The following is a 14,799-nucleotide window of genomic DNA, read 5'->3' on the forward strand; positions in this document are numbered from 1 at the left end:
TTCGTACGATCACTACCACAGAATCAAACTGCAACTTATAAATTGACTTATACGGAGTTTTCTCATTTCATTAATTACTTTAACAATCACCATATAAGCTGCTGAGCATATAGCGGCGGCCATATCTTGCAGCATGGCGTCTTTTGTCAAATTTGCCAATACGACATTCTTAGATGCGCGATTTCCCCTTTTCAAGAATGTGTCTTTTGAACTAGCTCGAAAGCAAAATTGGGCCATTATTGGAAACACTGGAAGTGGTAGGACTACATTCTTGCGCGTATGTTTTGTAATTTATGCGAAGTGTTTGGAGTAAAAATGCGCTAAAGCTTTAGCAATTCATCAAATTTACTAAATCAGCTTTGTACAATTCATTTTTGTCCCTTAGTCGGAAACCAAACACTTTTTATTATCATTAATTACATGGTAGTAACTTTACTAAATTGCTAACTCAATACAGTGTATACAAGGTTCCTTTACACCCTCACCCTCCACTAGTTTTTCATATCCATTCTTGAAAGGCAAATCTGATAGCCCATGGCAAGCAATCCAATTGCTTGATTTTAAAAGTTCTGGACAGCAGCGTGCCGCATACTACTCTGAAAGATATCATTCCTTTAGAGACAAAGAACATGACACTACATTGGAGAAGTGGCTTTTGGGCGCTTATCGAGGGAATGAGAAGTTTGCTTCTCAACATGTACAAGAGGCCGCATCTATGACTCAGTTATCTCATTTACTTCCTTCGAGTTTAATAAATTTGAGCAATGGACAATCTAGAAGAGCGATGCTTGCATCGAAACTTGTGCAAAGGCCGCAGCTTCTTTTACTTGATGAACCTTACGGTACGCTGGCCACTAAGGGGTGCAATTTATGTTAATACAATTACTAACAGTATTTTTTTTAGCTGGACTTGATGTTACTTCAAGATCTGTTTTGTCTTCACTTTTAGGTGAAATGTCAAACCATTGTTCGCCAAAGATTGTACTTTCCTTACGTCCTCAGGACAAAATTCCCGACTTTATCACACATGTATTGGAATTGAAAAATAAAAAAATCACATATCAAGGGCCCAAGGAACAGTATATTCCTATGACCAGTCACTCAACTAACATACCTGTCAAGCCCCAGATGAAAAAAAGCAAGCCTATTACAATAGGCAAGCCTTTAATTTCCATGGAACATCTCAACTGTGTTTACTGGGGACGAAAAGTACTCTCTGACATAAATTGGACTATTAGAGAAGGAGAAAGATGGGCTTTAACAGGTAGCAATGGAAGCGGTAAAACTACACTTTTAGCATATGTAGTTGGAGACCACCCCAAGTTATTTGCTAGCAATATTAAATTTTTTGGAAAAAGCATTGGGCCCGGCACTGGAATTTCTATATTCGATATCCAAGAAAACATAGGGCATTGTGTAAGTCTATAAAAGTAAATAGTCTTTAAAACTAACGACTTTTTAGTCTCCAGAGATACACAATCATTTCCCGAAGCAACATACATGCTTTGAAGCTCTTCTTAGCGCCTGGAGCACCACCTTTACCATCCCAAAGTTAACCGAAACTCGGTTGGCAGCAATTAGTAGCATCTTAGAGGAATTTGAACTAAAGGATATTAAAGATAAACCATTAAGCAGTATCTCGGTTGGCATGCAGAGATTTATTTTGTTTTGTCGTGCTATTGTCAAACAACCTCGCTTAGTTGTTTTGGACGAGCCTTTCCAGGGAGTAGATACCAAATATGTCCATATGGCGCATAATTACTTAAATGAAAAGCTCTCTCCTTCCCAAGCCATGGTTATAATTTCTCATTACGAAGATGAACTCCCTGCCTGCGTAAATAGAAGGGCTCACATTGATAATGGAAAACTTGTCATACATGCTTGATGATGAACATCCCTATTGAATGTGTATAATTCTTCGACTCCTTTCTAGGATTGTTTTTTGATTGACCCCAAAAATTTGAATTATTCATCCCAAATTGTATTACCAATCCGATAAATTCTTAGAATACTTAGTGTTTCACGCCCAGCTTTTCTTTTTAAAGTCTCATTAACAATAAACCCATCCTTTTGCAATATTTCACAAATAGAGTGTAACTTATTGCGAGCAACTGCAACCATGTAAAATACTCCGTCTTGTGAAAGTATATCCTATCCATAAATGAGTTATTAATGTAAATATAAAGGTCTGACCTTACCTTTAATTGGTTTAACAAAGTGCTAGTGACATCCATACCATCGGTACCACCAGCCCAAGCCGAAGCAATAGTAGCAGCTTCACTTGGTATTTCTTCGAACTCGGTAGGAACATATGGAGGGTTGAATATTAAAATATCAACTCCATTCCCGAGTCTAATTCCGTCAAGGAATGAAGTTTGTACGGTAATGAACAACCCATTATCGTCCTTATACAACTCACGATTATTCAGAGCAGTTATCTTACTAGCACGACACGCAGAATTTGAGATGTCGGACATAAAATGAACTAGACATCAGCATATTATATTTTGTGGTTTGCAACCGTACCAATTGGCTTGTTTTTCAAAATCCCACTTTTTAAAAATGAGGATGCACAGCCAGATCCGCAGCTGCAGGTTAATATCTTCACGATTTAACCAAAAACCTACCCAATTTCCGCTGTTAATAAGTTTTTCATTTCAGCCATTTGGCGCAATTTTTTGGCATCCTTTTCAAGCGCATCGAGCAAAGCAAACGTGTCCTCTAAAAGTGTAATTAGCAAGCTTTTTTGACCTTTTATAACATACCAGCTGGTTCATAAACATCTTGAAATTCTTTTAGACGCAACTGGGATGTAACTGGGGTCGAAAGCATTCGTTCTTACGCGTACCTACTTATTTGAAGAAGGACGTCAGACTGTGGTGCAAATGATATGAGAATGTTTGATTTGGGATAGGAACTTTTGGAATATGATGAATTTTTTTGAAATTTCATTTAATAATAAATACTGATTCTAATTATAATTTAAACGTTTCTGTCCTGCTATGAACACCGTCAAAGACGAATGTATTATTCAAAGGAAGATATTGTTGGGCTAGTAACTAAAGTAAAGTTAGTCCATAATAGTATTTGTATAAATTTTTCATACCTTTATAGTCTCTTGAGCTACAATACCACCTATAAAAGATGATATTGAATGAAGTTCATGACCATCAGCGCGTTCTCTGAAACTATTAGTAAAAAGTCAGAATAAGAAATTTAGCGTACAATTCTTGTATAGCTGTGTAAACAACGTCAAAAAATTTCTCTAATCCAATTTGGGACAAAAATGATTGAGCAACGCTGATTGTTTTAGTTGTATCACTGAACGCTTCTTTGTAATTTTTTCCATGTTTTTCAAGTATTGTATCATATATGCGAAACGCTAAATACCACGGAAGTAAAGAATTTGAGTCAATCGAGGATGATTCGAGAACTACGGTCAGACAAAAGCGAATACTGTTAACGTACCTGAGTTTGATGTAGGTTGATACTCCTCTTTCATTGTTTTGAAATCCATAACCTTTATATTTAAACAATTTCGAGAAAAATGCTTGATTTCTAAATCGGTTATCTCCTCGACTGATCGGTTTAAACGTTTCAGCGTTTGTTGAACGTATTTTTTGAATTTTAAAATATCATTTTCAGATTTTTCTTTGTAGCTGAAATATTAGTAATGGTAAAAGTTAAACAAAAAACGTACATGACCTGTAGCTTTACGTATTGTTGAGTAGAACAATTCATGTCAGGCAATAATCCAGATAGTGGAAGAAATTCTGTCTCATCATAGAACATTTTGAGACAATGCGCCATGATCCAAAAGCTTTCAGAATCTTCCTGAATTTTAACGCAGCGAGTATCGTGTAAAACTTCGTATACGTTGCTTGGCAACTATTTCATATTAATTTATGCGTTCTAAAAAATACAAATACCTTATATTCCTTAAAAGCCTTCCAAGAATTCGATGAAGCCTCTTCGATGTTTTCTGAATCACATTTTCCCTTGTATTCCTCCATTATTTTTCGAAACATAGCACAATCATCAGCTTCTTGTGAATTTTGCGCGTGTGCTGGTGAGACCTTTAATAAGACATGGATGATTAAGACTATATACGGTATTTCTGACAGAGAAGATGAGTCCATATTGTCCAAATCCATTGATTTTACATAATTAATTAGTTCAGGCCACGGGTTTTTCAGACGCAAATCTTGAGGCAATTCTGGTTGTGATTGAGTAGCTAACTTTAGTTAGATATCCCTCTTAAATAGGAACTTACTGGTATATTCATGAGTCGAAATTCGAAGTATGCCGGCAAAGCCAACTGAATTGAAGTGTAGCAGAGGAATCTTGTGCGATCGAAGGTACTCTTCTAAGCGAAAAAGAGGTTTTTCCTTTAAGTTTGAGGATAAGACTACAGAAAATTTTGAAAAATACTCAATGTTTTTATCTATTAAAGCTTCGGGGCTCTACAAACGTTAGAGTATATCGTCCAAACAGCCATACCATCTCTAAATATTCCATTTCGACGTTTGGATTAAGTTGTTGCAACAAAGATGCCGTACAGCGAGCTCTGGATTTTCCTTCTTGGTCGTACTGGATAAAAAAGTTCATTCCATCCATACTGAAATCGACAGAAGTATCATCAACGACAGCAAAAGAGCCAATCCCTATTACGTCTATTTAGTATAATTTCTTTAAAATATCCAATACCTGGCAAAATTAAATTTTTTAAAGCTTCACACCCTACAGTATTTGCATACAAAAGACACACATGCGACTTCTCAATTGCGTTCTGTCCTTCAGCTTTCCAAAGCCGTACTTGTCTATGATTAATAGTAAAGGATTTAATGAGTTTCATACCTATCGTATTTTTGCATTTTCGCAGAAGTTCCCATACTAGTTCAAAAGTATGACAAAACAGCTGGAAGTCGTTACGTGTAAATTACAGGTATGTATGTAGGAAGGAAGAAGGATGTTAATAAGACAGCTTGAACAAAATCTCTACGAAAATATATCAAATGAAATAAAAATAAATTTGGCTTGTAACAATAAAAATGGTAATTAAAGGGAACCGACGATATGACTAGGCCGGCTAAGTTTGATATTCTAAAATTGTGAAGCAAAATGAAACTACTTCCATTAGGGAAATATGGGCTTCTTGAAAACAACTGTTAAACTTCTGTACCTAATCAGCTTTTTTTGAGTATATGGCAATAGTATAGAGTCGGCGTGATAGTGACTCAAATACTCATGAAGAAAGACAAACCAACAATCAAAAAAGTAGAAAAGTCAAATTTTTTTTGGTAATAAGATAAATACTAATTAATTGTTAAGTCTCTAAATTTTTTGCAGAAAAAGGAATGGTAGAAACCAATTGACTACATGTGTAAACTGAATGACAGGCTGACAGGCAAAGATAATCAAACATATATTGTAAGATTGAGAGGATACGTTTTTATCGCGGATGTCTATTAAATAAAGTAATTATTAAAGCGGAAACAAAAGAAGAACGAGAATTCGGCAGTAAAATAGAATATCAAAGGAGTGGCCGAAACGAAAACTTATTAAACGTGGGTCAATCTATGACGAGCTTCTTGAAGAACTCTATGCCAATCAGTATTAAATAGAACAGTGAACTGACAAGTAATTGCGGTGACACTAGACAAAATCATTCCACACCAAATCCCCTTTAGACCGGTATTGAAATATACAACAACAAAAACGGTGACTGGTAAAGCAAACAAGTAGCTTGATCCGATACTAATTAAACCTCCAATATACTGTTTACCAGTGCCACGAAGAAGTCCACCTCCTACAGCATTTAATCCGTCAGTGACAATAAACAAGGACAAGATAGGGAAGATGTCCTTAACGACTGCAAGGACTTCGGGATCACTGGTAAACAAGCTTCCCCAAACGTCTCTAAAACAGAAAATTAAAGACCCATCAAAAATGGATATGCACAAAGCTAGCGAATATGCTACTCGAGAGCAAAGACGAGCTAAGTTGGCTCTTCCTGAACCAATTAAGTGACCCACGCGTGTTGACGAGGCAACAGCAAAAGCGAAGGGAATTTGAAAAAGCAAAGAAGTAGAAGTGAGCAAAATTGACTGGGATGCAAGGGGTGCAGTACCCAAATAACCAGCACCAAGACTAGTCATTTCATAGGCAGCCCACTCAGTAACGATCATCAGCATTCCATGGAAAGAGAAATGTAACATGGGAGATAGATTTTTCAAAGCCTGCCTAGAGAAACCAGGCCACGGGATAGGGGTGGAGGAGAAACAAATATACAATATTAAACAAATGCTTTGAAACCAAAAAGTAGTAGCAACGGCGACTGGAGCACCGAGAAAGCCAAATCCAATTGTGGGATGCCATACAAGAAGGTAATTTAAAAGAATATTGAGAGGAGCAGCAAAGCATAATACATAAGTGATAGGGGTAAATATGCCTTGAGCTTGCAAGTAACGCTTCAATGCCTCAAAAACGGCATATCCAGGTCTAAAAGAATACAGTTAGTGAAAGGAGGAGAGAGAACGGACAAATTTTAATAAAGTACTTACGCAGCCAAGATAAACACTCTCATATAACGACCACACAAATGAGCAACCATAGGATCTTGGTGAAGAAAGATTAGAATATGTTCAAGATTAAGCCAAATCAAAGCTACAGGTATGTGTAAAACAGCCAAAATAAGCAGACATCTTTGTAGGTAGATGGCTACATTGTAGGGTTTATTAGCGCCAAAGGCTTGAGTGGCTAAGGTATCTAAGGAGGAGATAACACCTTGGAAAATGGAGAAAGCACTGATTGCAGCAGTCATGGTGGAAAGGGACGAAGCTGCCAAGTATTCCTTTCCCAAGTGTCCCAATGTAAAGACTGTAGAAAATTGTTCCGAGGATTGTAACAAATAAGCGATGACGGTGGGAGATCCAAGACGCAAAAGTTCTGACAACTCGTGCTTTATAACAGGGTATCCCGATGCGTTATCTGCGAAGCTCTCGCCAGGTGTATGAACATGATGCTGCTGTAACTGCTGAGCTACAGGAATCATAGAACCGTAGACGGCTGGAATATTAGGCTCCACATACTCATTGCTATCCTGGAAGTACCCATTCTCTTCTGCTAGTAATCTTTGTTCCTCTTCAGAATAATCACTGTCGGGAGAAGGAACTCTTCCAGAGGTCGGGGATTTGGAGAAGAGTTTGGAGAAAAAACGCTTCATAATTTGAGAATTAACCTTGTCTTCACTATTAATTTTTTAAAAGCAAAATATTTCAAATTCTCTATATTCGCCTTTCTAATATCTTTTCTTTTTTGTGTTATACTTAGGATGAAGCTTCCAATAATTACAATTAACAAAGTCTTTAACTATATAAGGGGAAGAGAAGTCAAGTTTGATAGTGTGTACAAGACAATGGTAAACGGTAAGCCGTGGAACGGTGCGAGGTTTTTAATCAGCTCAATCGTCCCCCCTAGTACCGACTTGATATGCAAGAGATAATCGGTACCGTACATAGATTAAATACAAGGGAGAACCAATCAAAAATCAAAAGCTCTCAACTGAGCCAATGATATATCATTAAGATAAAATTAATTTTTAAATCGCACTAAGCGGACAAATAGCGTTTAGACTTTTTATCAGTTTCGCTATTGAAAATTTAGTACCGACAATCAGCAAATTTTACAAATTTCTTTTCATGGCAAACTGCTGGCTTAATTGACAAAAAGGAGGATATTTGACAGGAAAATTAACGCAGTTTATGTCTTGAACTGCGGAATCGATACGCCGTGAAAAAGAAGCCAGAAACAGCCGACGGTAGTGGTGCTTTTTGAAGGATTCTTAAAGTGAAAATTATCTGCTACACGAGTATATTATGGCGGTATCGAATGGCAGGTACCAAATGCTACAAAATCTTAAAACAGGCATATTAAAAAATGGGAAACAAAAAAGGACACAATAAATCATGTAGGATTCTAAAGGATGCATCGACCAGTAGCGGATTTTATTGCTAAGTATTAGAACTCTTTGTATTTCTTTTCATTGATTTGTACCTTTTGTTTTTGTTTTTGTCTATGAGCTCTCCATATGTTTCTACTTCGTTCCGCGGAATGCCCGGATCGACTGTTACTTCTTCCACTCCCGTAAACCAGGTGTCGTTTATTATCTTGATTTACTCGCTAATATATTTTCGTTAAGATTACTTATCGAGAGAAATTGAAAATGATAAAAATCGTTAAAGTCAAATACGAACAGTTCATTTTTAACGTCCAAATTTTGATTTAACGAGAACTTGAGCAACACTTTATTTCTTTTCATCCATCAATGTATTTAATGGATACTGTTCATACATACATACTTTCTTCGTTCGTGTTCGTGTTCACATTGCTCACTCGTTGGGTGGTTTGTACGACCTATTTGTCTAGTCCAACGATATGCAGGAATTGCAATACGATGTAGTTTTATTGCAAAAAATCGTGTATAGGAATAGAAATCAGCATCGACTAAGTGTTTGGTGGAGACACGTACGAATGCTGCTTCGAAGACTAAAGCAGTCGCTAGATGGAAATGAAAAAGCGAAAATTGCTATTTTAGAACAATTGCCGAAATCGTACTTTTATTTTACAAACTTAATTGCCCATGGTCAGTATCCAGCCTTAGGGTTAGTTTTGCTGGGTATCTTAGCTCGCGTTTGGTTTGTTATGGGCGGAATAGAGTACGAAGCAAAAATACAATCGGAAATAGTCTTTAGTCAAAAGGAGCAAAAAAAATTGGAATTACAGTCTCAAGATGACATAGACACTGGGACTGTTGTAGCTCGCGATGAATTGCTAGCTACGGAACCTATTTCATTGTCTATAAATCCTGCTTCTACTAGTTATGAGAAACTGACTGTATCCTCTCCTAATTCTTTTCTCAAGAATCAAGATGAATCTCTCTTCTTGTCTTCTTCTCCTATAACTGTTTCTCAAGGTACCAAACGTAAATCCAAAAACTCAAATTCCACAGTCAAGAAAAAAAAGAAACGTGCAAGAAAGGGACGAGACGAAATTGATGATATATTCGGATAAATAAACCTCAATTAGTCTTTCCATTTTCAATTGATTTTTTCTTTTCTTTACTTTTGCTTTTTGTTTCATCTATTTCTGACACCAGTCTCGCAAAATCTCTCTATTTTTATTAAGAACATTACGCTATGATACGAAAACGCTGTCATTCATCATAACACCATTTGGGTCTTTGAGTCTCTACTGCATTTCATCCAGCATCAAGGCATCCTGTTGTATAGAATCAAACATATTTTTTTTCTTTGTTTGTACATATCTTTTATTTATCTGTGCATTTGAAGTGCTCGCGGGCTTTAATTTATTCTTTTCGTTACTTGTCAAGTTTGAATATGCAGCGATTCTAAGCCATCCCCATAACGTATTTATTCTTTTCAACCTATTCTGAGCTTCTAATTCTATTAAACCTTCAATTTATTAATATTGGGTTTTCTGTTCTACTGAAACACTTTTCAACACTATCACTGCATATATTCTGGTTATTTGTTTTTTATGCGCACATCGTGAACAAATTAAATATTCATTTTATTTTTCAACGGTTTTCTTATTAGAACAAGTGAATTTTGCTCACCATATCACCTTTCTTGTTTTTTCGCTTCTTTTGTTTTATCGTTTTGCTGCCGAGGTGAATTACATCTGTTTGCAATCATGGGAAGGAAATGTCGCAAGCTTCTCTTAAAGGGAATACCTATATGCGGCGTTATTTTGTTGATCCTCTGGGGCTATTCCCTTTATAACACATTGAGATTTATGGTACCAGGGAAAGCGACTGAACCTTTTACCTTAAGTTTATCGGATGTATCAGATGATACTAGTGCTCCAGGAGAAATGGAAAAAATACCAAGAGTGATTCACCAGCTTTGGAAGGATGAAAATATTCCAGAGAGATGGTCTAATACTGTTAACTCTTGCAGGCGCCAACATCCTGATGAAAACGGCTGGCAGTTCATTTTATGGACAGATGAAAAAATTATGTCTTTTATGAACGAAAATTATTCCTGGTTTATGCCTGTTTTCCACAGCTATCCTTATAATATCCAGAAATTTGATGCTGCACGTTACTTTATTCTCTATCATTACGGCGGCGTATACATGGATTTGGATATTGGGTGTAAAAAACCCATGGATCCTCTTCTAAGCAAAGCTACTTTTATATTGCCTTCGACGGAACCCATTGGGTATAGCAATGATTGGTTTGCTGCTACACCAAAGCATCCATTTCTGTATCAGGCGATACATAACTTGTCAAAGTTTAACCACCGTTATTTCACTAAATATCCCACGGTGTTTCTCAGTGCAGGACCTTTATTCCTATCTTATCAATTTTGTAAATACTTACTTACGCCGCATGAACCAGTGCGCGTCTTACCTGCTTTACTTTATGGAAACGGACCTAATTCATTTTTTTCACATGTTACTGGTGATAGCTGGCATGGCACTGATGCTAAAGTATTTATTTGGATAGACCGAAATTCAAAATCTGTCTTATTTTTTGCTTTTTTGGCTGCGTTCGCTATCCTTTTCTTATGTCTAAGAGTTGTCTTTAAACGGAGAAGGAAACGTGGAATTGCGGCTTCTCACTCACAAATACAGGAGCTATATCCCTAGTCCCTTCGTTTCTATAGATGGGCTAAATGGGTGATTTGGCTATTGAAGAAATTCAAAGGTAAAAGAAGTGTATATTATAGTTTCATTTGATGACAACTTGAAAAAAAAAAATGATGCCAAAGTCATCGTCTCTGTGTTTGTTTAACGAAAACGGTTTTTTTTAAAGGGCTATAAATTACATTTACTTCTAAATGATACATCAATATCTACAAATATATATCCTTCATTGAACTCTGGCTCTTCTTTTCAACATTAGCATAAGAACTTATTATGTATACACGTGTTTGTATTTTTTAACGATAATTTGTATTTTATGCAAATTACTTTAACCAATCTTGTACCATAATCGTATATCGTATTGAAGGGCTAGAAATCGTCTCTAATCATCTAAAGCAGAAACATATAAGACTGTTGGACGGTAGTTAGGAAATCAAAGCACTTTAATATAAATACCATACCATTGTTTCCACGAATAAATGCATCTCCATAAACATTCGTCTTCTTGCCATTAACGTATTCTTCTGTGCGTTCAAGGGCCAAGTTCATATAACCATCAAGACAACTGAGGATTCCTAAAAAACAGGTTTAGTATTAACAAACCCTAAATAACGGAAAAAAAGTTAAAGCGATAGAAACAAATTGCAAACTTGCATTGTCTCCGACGCAATTCATGTTAAATACCTTTATAGTCGACACCAGAACTTAACCGGATAAGAACTTTTTTGCCGATGACCTTATTCAAAAACTCATTAGGAGAAGAATCCATTATCTTCCAGTTGGTTTAGAGAATTCAGCCTTTGAAGGGTTTTCTGTGAGTCGTAAATTGAAGTAGACACCAACTACATTGGTAACCTCAGTTCAGGGTGCTCTTGCATATAATGAAGAATAGCATTATGTGCAAAAATGTATACCGTGCAAGACTACACTACTTTAATATACACTTCGTTGCGTATCACTATATGTGATATGTTGGAATATCAGTTGAGATCTGGTTATTAATAATTATGGGTAACTATCCGCTAACTAAATAAATTTTATTAAAAACACCCTTTAGAACAATTATAAATAGAGGTACAGCTGAATCTCGTTCCTCAGTTTAGTTAAAGCTATATTAATGATAGGTAACAATAGATCGTACATAAAATATTATATATGTCCTCGGTTGCTACTTGTATTACCTGCTTTTTGCAATATTGCAATATAATAGATCATAAAGCTCATTGCAGTTCTACACATCGTTAAAATTAAATAACAAACTGCGTAGTTAGTATTTATGTGTGTTAAAGTATTGTGACACGTTCTGCTAACACTTTCAAGTTTACTACTTGCATTGAACATTGCTTGTCTTCTCTAAATTATTTGTACATAATAATCCATCCGAGCTTTGTGCTTTACATTAAGAGCAGCTTCACTACTTCTTCTTTTAAAACTTTGCTTCGATGGTTGCTAAACAAGAATCGGTGGTTGCACCTCAAGTTGATGTGTCAAAATGGAGTGGGAAGGAATTGGAGTTGGGCAAAAAGGTTAATGAATACGCCAAGTCATTAGCTACGTTTAAATATCCTTTTTTTATTCCACCTCCCTATCCTCCTGCTAAGCCAAATATGGCCTTGTCTACCCAAGTTAATAAGATGAAGCAAACTGCAAACGAGGCATTTAAACGCAAAAAGTATGAGGAGGCAAAAAAGTTATATGGATTAGCATTACAACTCGCTTTGAATCGCTGTACTTGGGAACCGTCGATTCTTACGCGTGAAGAAGCAAGTGTTATGTTGTGTAATCGGGCGGCTGCTGAGATTGCCCTTTCCCAATTCCCCGAAGCTTTAGCAGATGCAAATGCTGCTTTGAAAATTCGAAATAATTATGGAAAGTGTTATTATAGGAAAGCAAAGGCTTTGGAGGCAATGCATCGCATAGAAGAGGCTAAACAGGTTGTACGAGACGGTTTAATTTTGGCAGAGCCAGTTACGAGAAACGAGTTGGTGGCTTTATGGGCAAGTTATACTGAAAAAGATTAAAACCAACTGTATCATGGTTTCAAATGATCATTGGATTTGCACGCTCCTTTTATTTCCTTTCTTTGTGTTGTTTCATATTACCATAAACACTTACGGCCACATAATTAATCCATTTCAAAATTAATACTAACTTGATATTATTGCCAATTCATTTAATGCTCAGGTGATTGTAGCAATTACTGTATACAAAAGACCATCCCCTAGCACATCATAAATACGGTGGTTTTGAACATGAATCTAAGTTTCGATTGTCATTTGTTACCCTATAGTCAAACAACAATGTTATAACTTTCCAAAGGATTTATTGAGTAAAACGGTAACTTTTTTGCTTGAAAGTTAGTTACCATCTAAGTCACCCTTCTTTGCCTTATAGCAAAAGTATTATACAATGCAAAATTTTATTATTTTCTGTACTTCCACTATAATAAAAAAACACCTTTAATCCCGTATTCCCATAAGAAGTTTCTGAAAATTTGTTGGTACTTTATTTGGATATCTCAATGTCGCTTTGACGTCCAAAACAATTATAAGCAGTGGAGATATCGAACATCACGAACTTCAGTAGTTGTTTCTTCTATATATACCGTCCTTCTTTTTTTTTAAAAAAACACACACACATTTTTTTGAAAATAAACAACGCTGTACTTTTCTCTAATTTCTAGCGCGTCCACGTCGAGGTTTAGGGAACTCTAGGGGAATTTTTAATACTGCACGCTTATGATTTTTAGCATCAGTTTTGTTAAGACCTAAAGCCATTCTTTGAGTTTCGGTGTAAGCCATAATTCGACAACCCACCGTTCTAAAAAGCTCATTAGCCTTCATGGTCTTGACATTCAAGTCATTTGCCAAGGTAAGAACATCAGTTGAGTAATTATCAACGATTAAGCACAATACCAGAATATAACATATGATTTTATCAACTTCTCGAGATGATACTTGGACGCTACCAATACCGGTGGTTTGAGTAAAACGTTTAATCAACCCATCAATAAGAATCTCTGGTGGATCAGCCAATTTTTTACGTAAAGTTTCACGGTTGCCCACAGAACGACGAGAAAACAAAAAAGCTTGCAAAAGAGAAATGTAATACAAAATTCTCGCCCGCTTCTGGTCAACCTCCTCAATGGAAAGTAATCGCTGGAAGCGTTCATTAATAAACAAGGAGTGACGGTACGGCAATAATTTGGCCCAATTGCGCTCGTCAGGGTTTTCTAACAGAGGCTTAATGTAAATAGCTGAAAACTCTTCTTTGGGAATAATGTCCTCCAATTTGTATGCATCTTCAATGGATTCAGCACCGACATTGACAGGAGGAATAGGGCGATCTTGCGCTTGAGCAGCAGCGATATCTTCTTGCGTTGGAAGTGCTTCAGTAGCTTTTTGAACATTACTAACCAATTGATCCTTGACATCTCCCAAAGTTTCAGCTTTGACACGATTGGCGGACTCTTCCATAATAGCTTTTTGACTTTTTCTTGTACCAAATGCCAAACCCAAGTTGGCACGCTGTTCCATAACAGTACCGCTTACAGTTCCATGCTTCTTTTTCAAAAATTTGTCCTTCTCCTGAAGTGCCAAAATATTTCTTTCAAAAGTATTAAGATACTTTGCTGGAACAATCTTTTTTACACGACCAGTTTTATCAGCAACAGCTAAACAGTAATTTGCCTCAACCGTAGCCGTTGATTGATTTTTAGCCTCAAATTGAACACGCTCTGTCCTTCCAATTAACGACGCATCTCTGTTGCTCTGATTGCTCTTTTTGAGAAGCTGGAACCGGGTATTTTCGGGTGGATAAAATCCGGAAATTGTCGTGACAAGTGGTGGTAAACTCGATTCACTCAAAGGCAATATCTTAACGGATTTTTCATCACCGGAATGGGAATCTCTATATTTCCGCTTCTTGCCCTTTAACTCGTCACCTGCCATTCCAATAGTGGATGCTGTTGGTAAAAATGCTAGCGCTTAAAGAGCTTTGCTTGTTTGACGAAGTGTAGTGTACAGTCACAGAGGCTGCGAAATCTAACTTAACGAAGTTTGAGGATCAGTCATTAAATGAAAAGAATTAAAGAAACTGAATATTACAAATCGTAGAGTACACTTTAAA

General features: G+C 36.5%; 9 protein-coding genes and 8 long non-coding RNA genes across 17 annotated transcripts, besides 1 other annotated feature; 9 read left to right on the forward strand and 8 right to left on the reverse strand.

Annotated features, from left to right (window-relative positions):
• Positions 1-3: 3 nt before the first annotated feature.
• Positions 4-2,122, forward strand: SPOM_SPAC323.04 (ATPase). Its single transcript, NM_001019795.3, has 4 exons — positions 4-277; positions 458-842; positions 905-1,416; positions 1,463-2,122. The coding sequence occupies exons 1-4, from the start codon at positions 134-136 to the stop codon at positions 1,883-1,885; spliced, it is 1,464 nt and encodes a 487-aa protein (NP_594374.1). The 5' UTR covers positions 4-133; the 3' UTR covers positions 1,886-2,122.
• mtq2 (eRF1 methyltransferase Mtq2) lies at positions 833-2,858 on the reverse strand. The gene is made up of 5 exons (NM_001019796.3): positions 2,766-2,858; positions 2,628-2,721; positions 2,527-2,588; positions 2,199-2,485; positions 833-2,151 (listed from the first exon to the last, which is right to left on the reverse strand). The coding sequence occupies exons 1-5, from the start codon at positions 2,830-2,832 to the stop codon at positions 1,966-1,968; spliced, it is 696 nt and encodes a 231-aa protein (NP_594375.1). The 5' UTR covers positions 2,833-2,858; the 3' UTR covers positions 833-1,965.
• Positions 2,235-3,038, forward strand: SPOM_SPNCRNA.948. Its single transcript, NR_151339.1, has one exon. It is a non-coding gene; the product is annotated as a non-coding RNA (long non-coding RNA).
• On the reverse strand, positions 2,921-4,943 carry uba5 (NEDD8-activating enzyme uba5). The gene is made up of 10 exons (NM_001019797.3): positions 4,858-4,943; positions 4,708-4,820; positions 4,501-4,664; positions 4,274-4,463; positions 3,930-4,234; positions 3,701-3,888; positions 3,469-3,659; positions 3,226-3,433; positions 3,107-3,182; positions 2,921-3,059 (listed from the first exon to the last, which is right to left on the reverse strand). The coding sequence occupies exons 1-10, from the start codon at positions 4,890-4,892 to the stop codon at positions 2,976-2,978; spliced, it is 1,554 nt and encodes a 517-aa protein (NP_594376.2). The 5' UTR covers positions 4,893-4,943; the 3' UTR covers positions 2,921-2,975.
• SPOM_SPNCRNA.3747 lies at positions 3,278-3,504 on the forward strand. The gene has a single exon (NR_193110.1). It is a non-coding gene; the product is annotated as a non-coding RNA (long non-coding RNA).
• Positions 3,937-5,267, forward strand: SPOM_SPNCRNA.3748. The gene has a single exon (NR_193111.1). It is a non-coding gene; the product is annotated as a non-coding RNA (long non-coding RNA).
• On the reverse strand, positions 4,997-7,419 carry SPOM_SPAC323.07C (MatE family transporter). The gene is made up of 2 exons (NM_001019798.3): positions 6,564-7,419; positions 4,997-6,501 (listed from the first exon to the last, which is right to left on the reverse strand). The coding sequence occupies exons 1-2, from the start codon at positions 7,223-7,225 to the stop codon at positions 5,562-5,564; spliced, it is 1,602 nt and encodes a 533-aa protein (NP_594377.1). The 5' UTR covers positions 7,226-7,419; the 3' UTR covers positions 4,997-5,561.
• SPOM_SPNCRNA.3749 lies at positions 6,817-7,203 on the forward strand. Its single transcript, NR_193112.1, has one exon. It is a non-coding gene; the product is annotated as a non-coding RNA (long non-coding RNA).
• A 497-nt stretch (positions 7,420-7,916) lies between the features above and the next one.
• SPOM_SPNCRNA.3750 lies at positions 7,917-8,337 on the forward strand. The gene has a single exon (NR_193113.1). It is a non-coding gene; the product is annotated as a non-coding RNA (long non-coding RNA).
• Positions 8,314-9,306, reverse strand: SPOM_SPNCRNA.3751. The gene has a single exon (NR_193114.1). It is a non-coding gene; the product is annotated as a non-coding RNA (long non-coding RNA).
• On the forward strand, positions 8,368-9,072 carry rmp1 (ribonuclease MRP complex subunit; the record flags this gene model as incomplete). Its single annotated transcript, NM_001019799.3, has 1 exon — positions 8,368-9,072. The coding sequence occupies exon 1, from the start codon at positions 8,437-8,439 to the stop codon at positions 9,070-9,072; it is 636 nt and encodes a 211-aa protein (NP_594378.1). The 5' UTR covers positions 8,368-8,436.
• Positions 9,307-9,714: 408 nt separating the features above from the next.
• imt1 (inositol phosphorylceramide mannosyltransferase activity Imt1) lies at positions 9,715-10,857 on the forward strand (the record flags this gene model as incomplete). Its single annotated transcript, NM_001356139.1, has 1 exon — positions 9,715-10,857. One exon carries the CDS (start codon positions 9,715-9,717, stop codon positions 10,672-10,674), a length of 960 nt encoding a protein of 319 aa, NP_001342906.1. The 3' UTR covers positions 10,675-10,857.
• Positions 10,858-10,946: 89 nt separating this feature from the next.
• lsm6 (U6 snRNP-associated protein Lsm6) lies at positions 10,947-11,487 on the reverse strand. The gene is made up of 3 exons (NM_001019801.3): positions 11,356-11,487; positions 11,133-11,246; positions 10,947-11,082 (listed from the first exon to the last, which is right to left on the reverse strand). Exons 1-3 carry the CDS (start codon positions 11,438-11,440, stop codon positions 11,054-11,056), a joined length of 228 nt encoding a protein of 75 aa, NP_594380.1. The 5' UTR covers positions 11,441-11,487; the 3' UTR covers positions 10,947-11,053.
• A 101-nt stretch (positions 11,488-11,588) lies between these two features.
• Positions 11,589-11,941: an LONG TERMINAL REPEAT.
• SPOM_SPNCRNA.3752 lies at positions 11,765-12,311 on the reverse strand. Its single transcript, NR_193115.1, has one exon. It is a non-coding gene; the product is annotated as a non-coding RNA (long non-coding RNA).
• On the forward strand, positions 11,989-14,791 carry sec67 (translocation subcomplex subunit Sec72). The gene has a single exon (NM_001019802.3). The coding sequence runs from the start codon at positions 12,114-12,116 to the stop codon at positions 12,690-12,692; it is 579 nt and encodes a 192-aa protein (NP_594381.1). The 5' UTR covers positions 11,989-12,113; the 3' UTR covers positions 12,693-14,791.
• Positions 12,456-12,725, reverse strand: SPOM_SPNCRNA.3753. Its single transcript, NR_193116.1, has one exon. It is a non-coding gene; the product is annotated as a non-coding RNA (long non-coding RNA).
• On the reverse strand, positions 12,894-14,640 carry rpa49 (DNA-directed RNA polymerase I complex subunit Rpa49). The gene has a single exon (NM_001019803.3). The coding sequence runs from the start codon at positions 14,619-14,621 to the stop codon at positions 13,344-13,346; it is 1,278 nt and encodes a 425-aa protein (NP_594382.1). The 5' UTR covers positions 14,622-14,640; the 3' UTR covers positions 12,894-13,343.
• Positions 14,792-14,799: the final 8 nt, after the last annotated feature.

The sequence above is a fragment of the Schizosaccharomyces pombe genome, assembly GCF_000002945.2.
Source record: "Schizosaccharomyces pombe strain 972h- genome assembly, chromosome: I".
NCBI lineage: Eukaryota > Fungi > Ascomycota > Schizosaccharomycetes > Schizosaccharomycetales > Schizosaccharomycetaceae > Schizosaccharomyces > Schizosaccharomyces pombe.

What these genes read in the sequence shown, in the direction of transcription:
- SPOM_SPAC323.04 (NM_001019795.3), top strand. Translation starts at nt 134, where the DNA reads ATGGCGTCTTTTGTCAAATTTGCCAATACGACATTCTTAGATGCGCGA. An exon ending in TTTACTTGATGAACCTTACG is followed by an intron (nt 843 to 904) that starts GTACGCTGGCCA and finishes TATTTTTTTTAG; the next exon opens with CTGGACTTGATGTTACTTCA. An exon ending in AAGAAAACATAGGGCATTGT is followed by an intron (nt 1,417 to 1,462) that starts GTAAGTCTATAA and finishes ACGACTTTTTAG; the next exon opens with TCTCCAGAGATACACAATCA.
- mtq2 (NM_001019796.3), bottom strand. Translation starts at nt 2,832, where the DNA reads ATGCTTTCGACCCCAGTTACATCCCAGTTGCGTCTAAAAGAATTTCAA. An exon ending in AGATGTTTATGAACCAGCTG is followed by an intron (nt 2,722 to 2,765) that starts GTATGTTATAAA and finishes TTACACTTTTAG; the next exon opens with AGGACACGTTTGCTTTGCTC. An exon ending in TTTGAAAAACAAGCCAATTG is followed by an intron (nt 2,486 to 2,526) that starts GTACGGTTGCAA and finishes GCTGATGTCTAG; the next exon opens with TTCATTTTATGTCCGACATC.
- uba5 (NM_001019797.3), bottom strand. Translation starts at nt 4,892, where the DNA reads ATGGGAACTTCTGCGAAAATGCAAAAATACGATAG. An exon ending in AAATGGAATATTTAGAGATG is followed by an intron (nt 4,464 to 4,500) that starts GTATGGCTGTTT and finishes TAACGTTTGTAG; the next exon opens with AGCCCCGAAGCTTTAATAGA. An exon ending in TACACAGCTATACAAGAATT is followed by an intron (nt 3,183 to 3,225) that starts GTACGCTAAATT and finishes TAATAGTTTCAG; the next exon opens with AGAACGCGCTGATGGTCATG.
- SPOM_SPAC323.07C (NM_001019798.3), bottom strand. Translation starts at nt 7,225, where the DNA reads ATGAAGCGTTTTTTCTCCAAACTCTTCTCCAAATCCCCGACCTCTGGA. An exon ending in AGAGTGTTTATCTTGGCTGC is followed by an intron (nt 6,502 to 6,563) that starts GTAAGTACTTTA and finishes GTATTCTTTTAG; the next exon opens with ACCTGGATATGCCGTTTTTG.
- lsm6 (NM_001019801.3), bottom strand. Translation starts at nt 11,440, where the DNA reads ATGGATTCTTCTCCTAATGAGTTTTTGAATAAGGTCATCGGCAAAAAA. An exon ending in TTCTGGTGTCGACTATAAAG is followed by an intron (nt 11,247 to 11,355) that starts GTATTTAACATG and finishes CCTGTTTTTTAG; the next exon opens with GAATCCTCAGTTGTCTTGAT. An exon ending in ATTTATTCGTGGAAACAATG is followed by an intron (nt 11,083 to 11,132) that starts GTATGGTATTTA and finishes ACCGTCCAACAG; the next exon opens with TCTTATATGTTTCTGCTTTA.
- sec67 (NM_001019802.3), top strand. Translation starts at nt 12,114, where the DNA reads ATGGTTGCTAAACAAGAATCGGTGGTTGCACCTCAAGTTGATGTGTCA.
- rpa49 (NM_001019803.3), bottom strand. Translation starts at nt 14,621, where the DNA reads ATGGCAGGTGACGAGTTAAAGGGCAAGAAGCGGAAATATAGAGATTCC.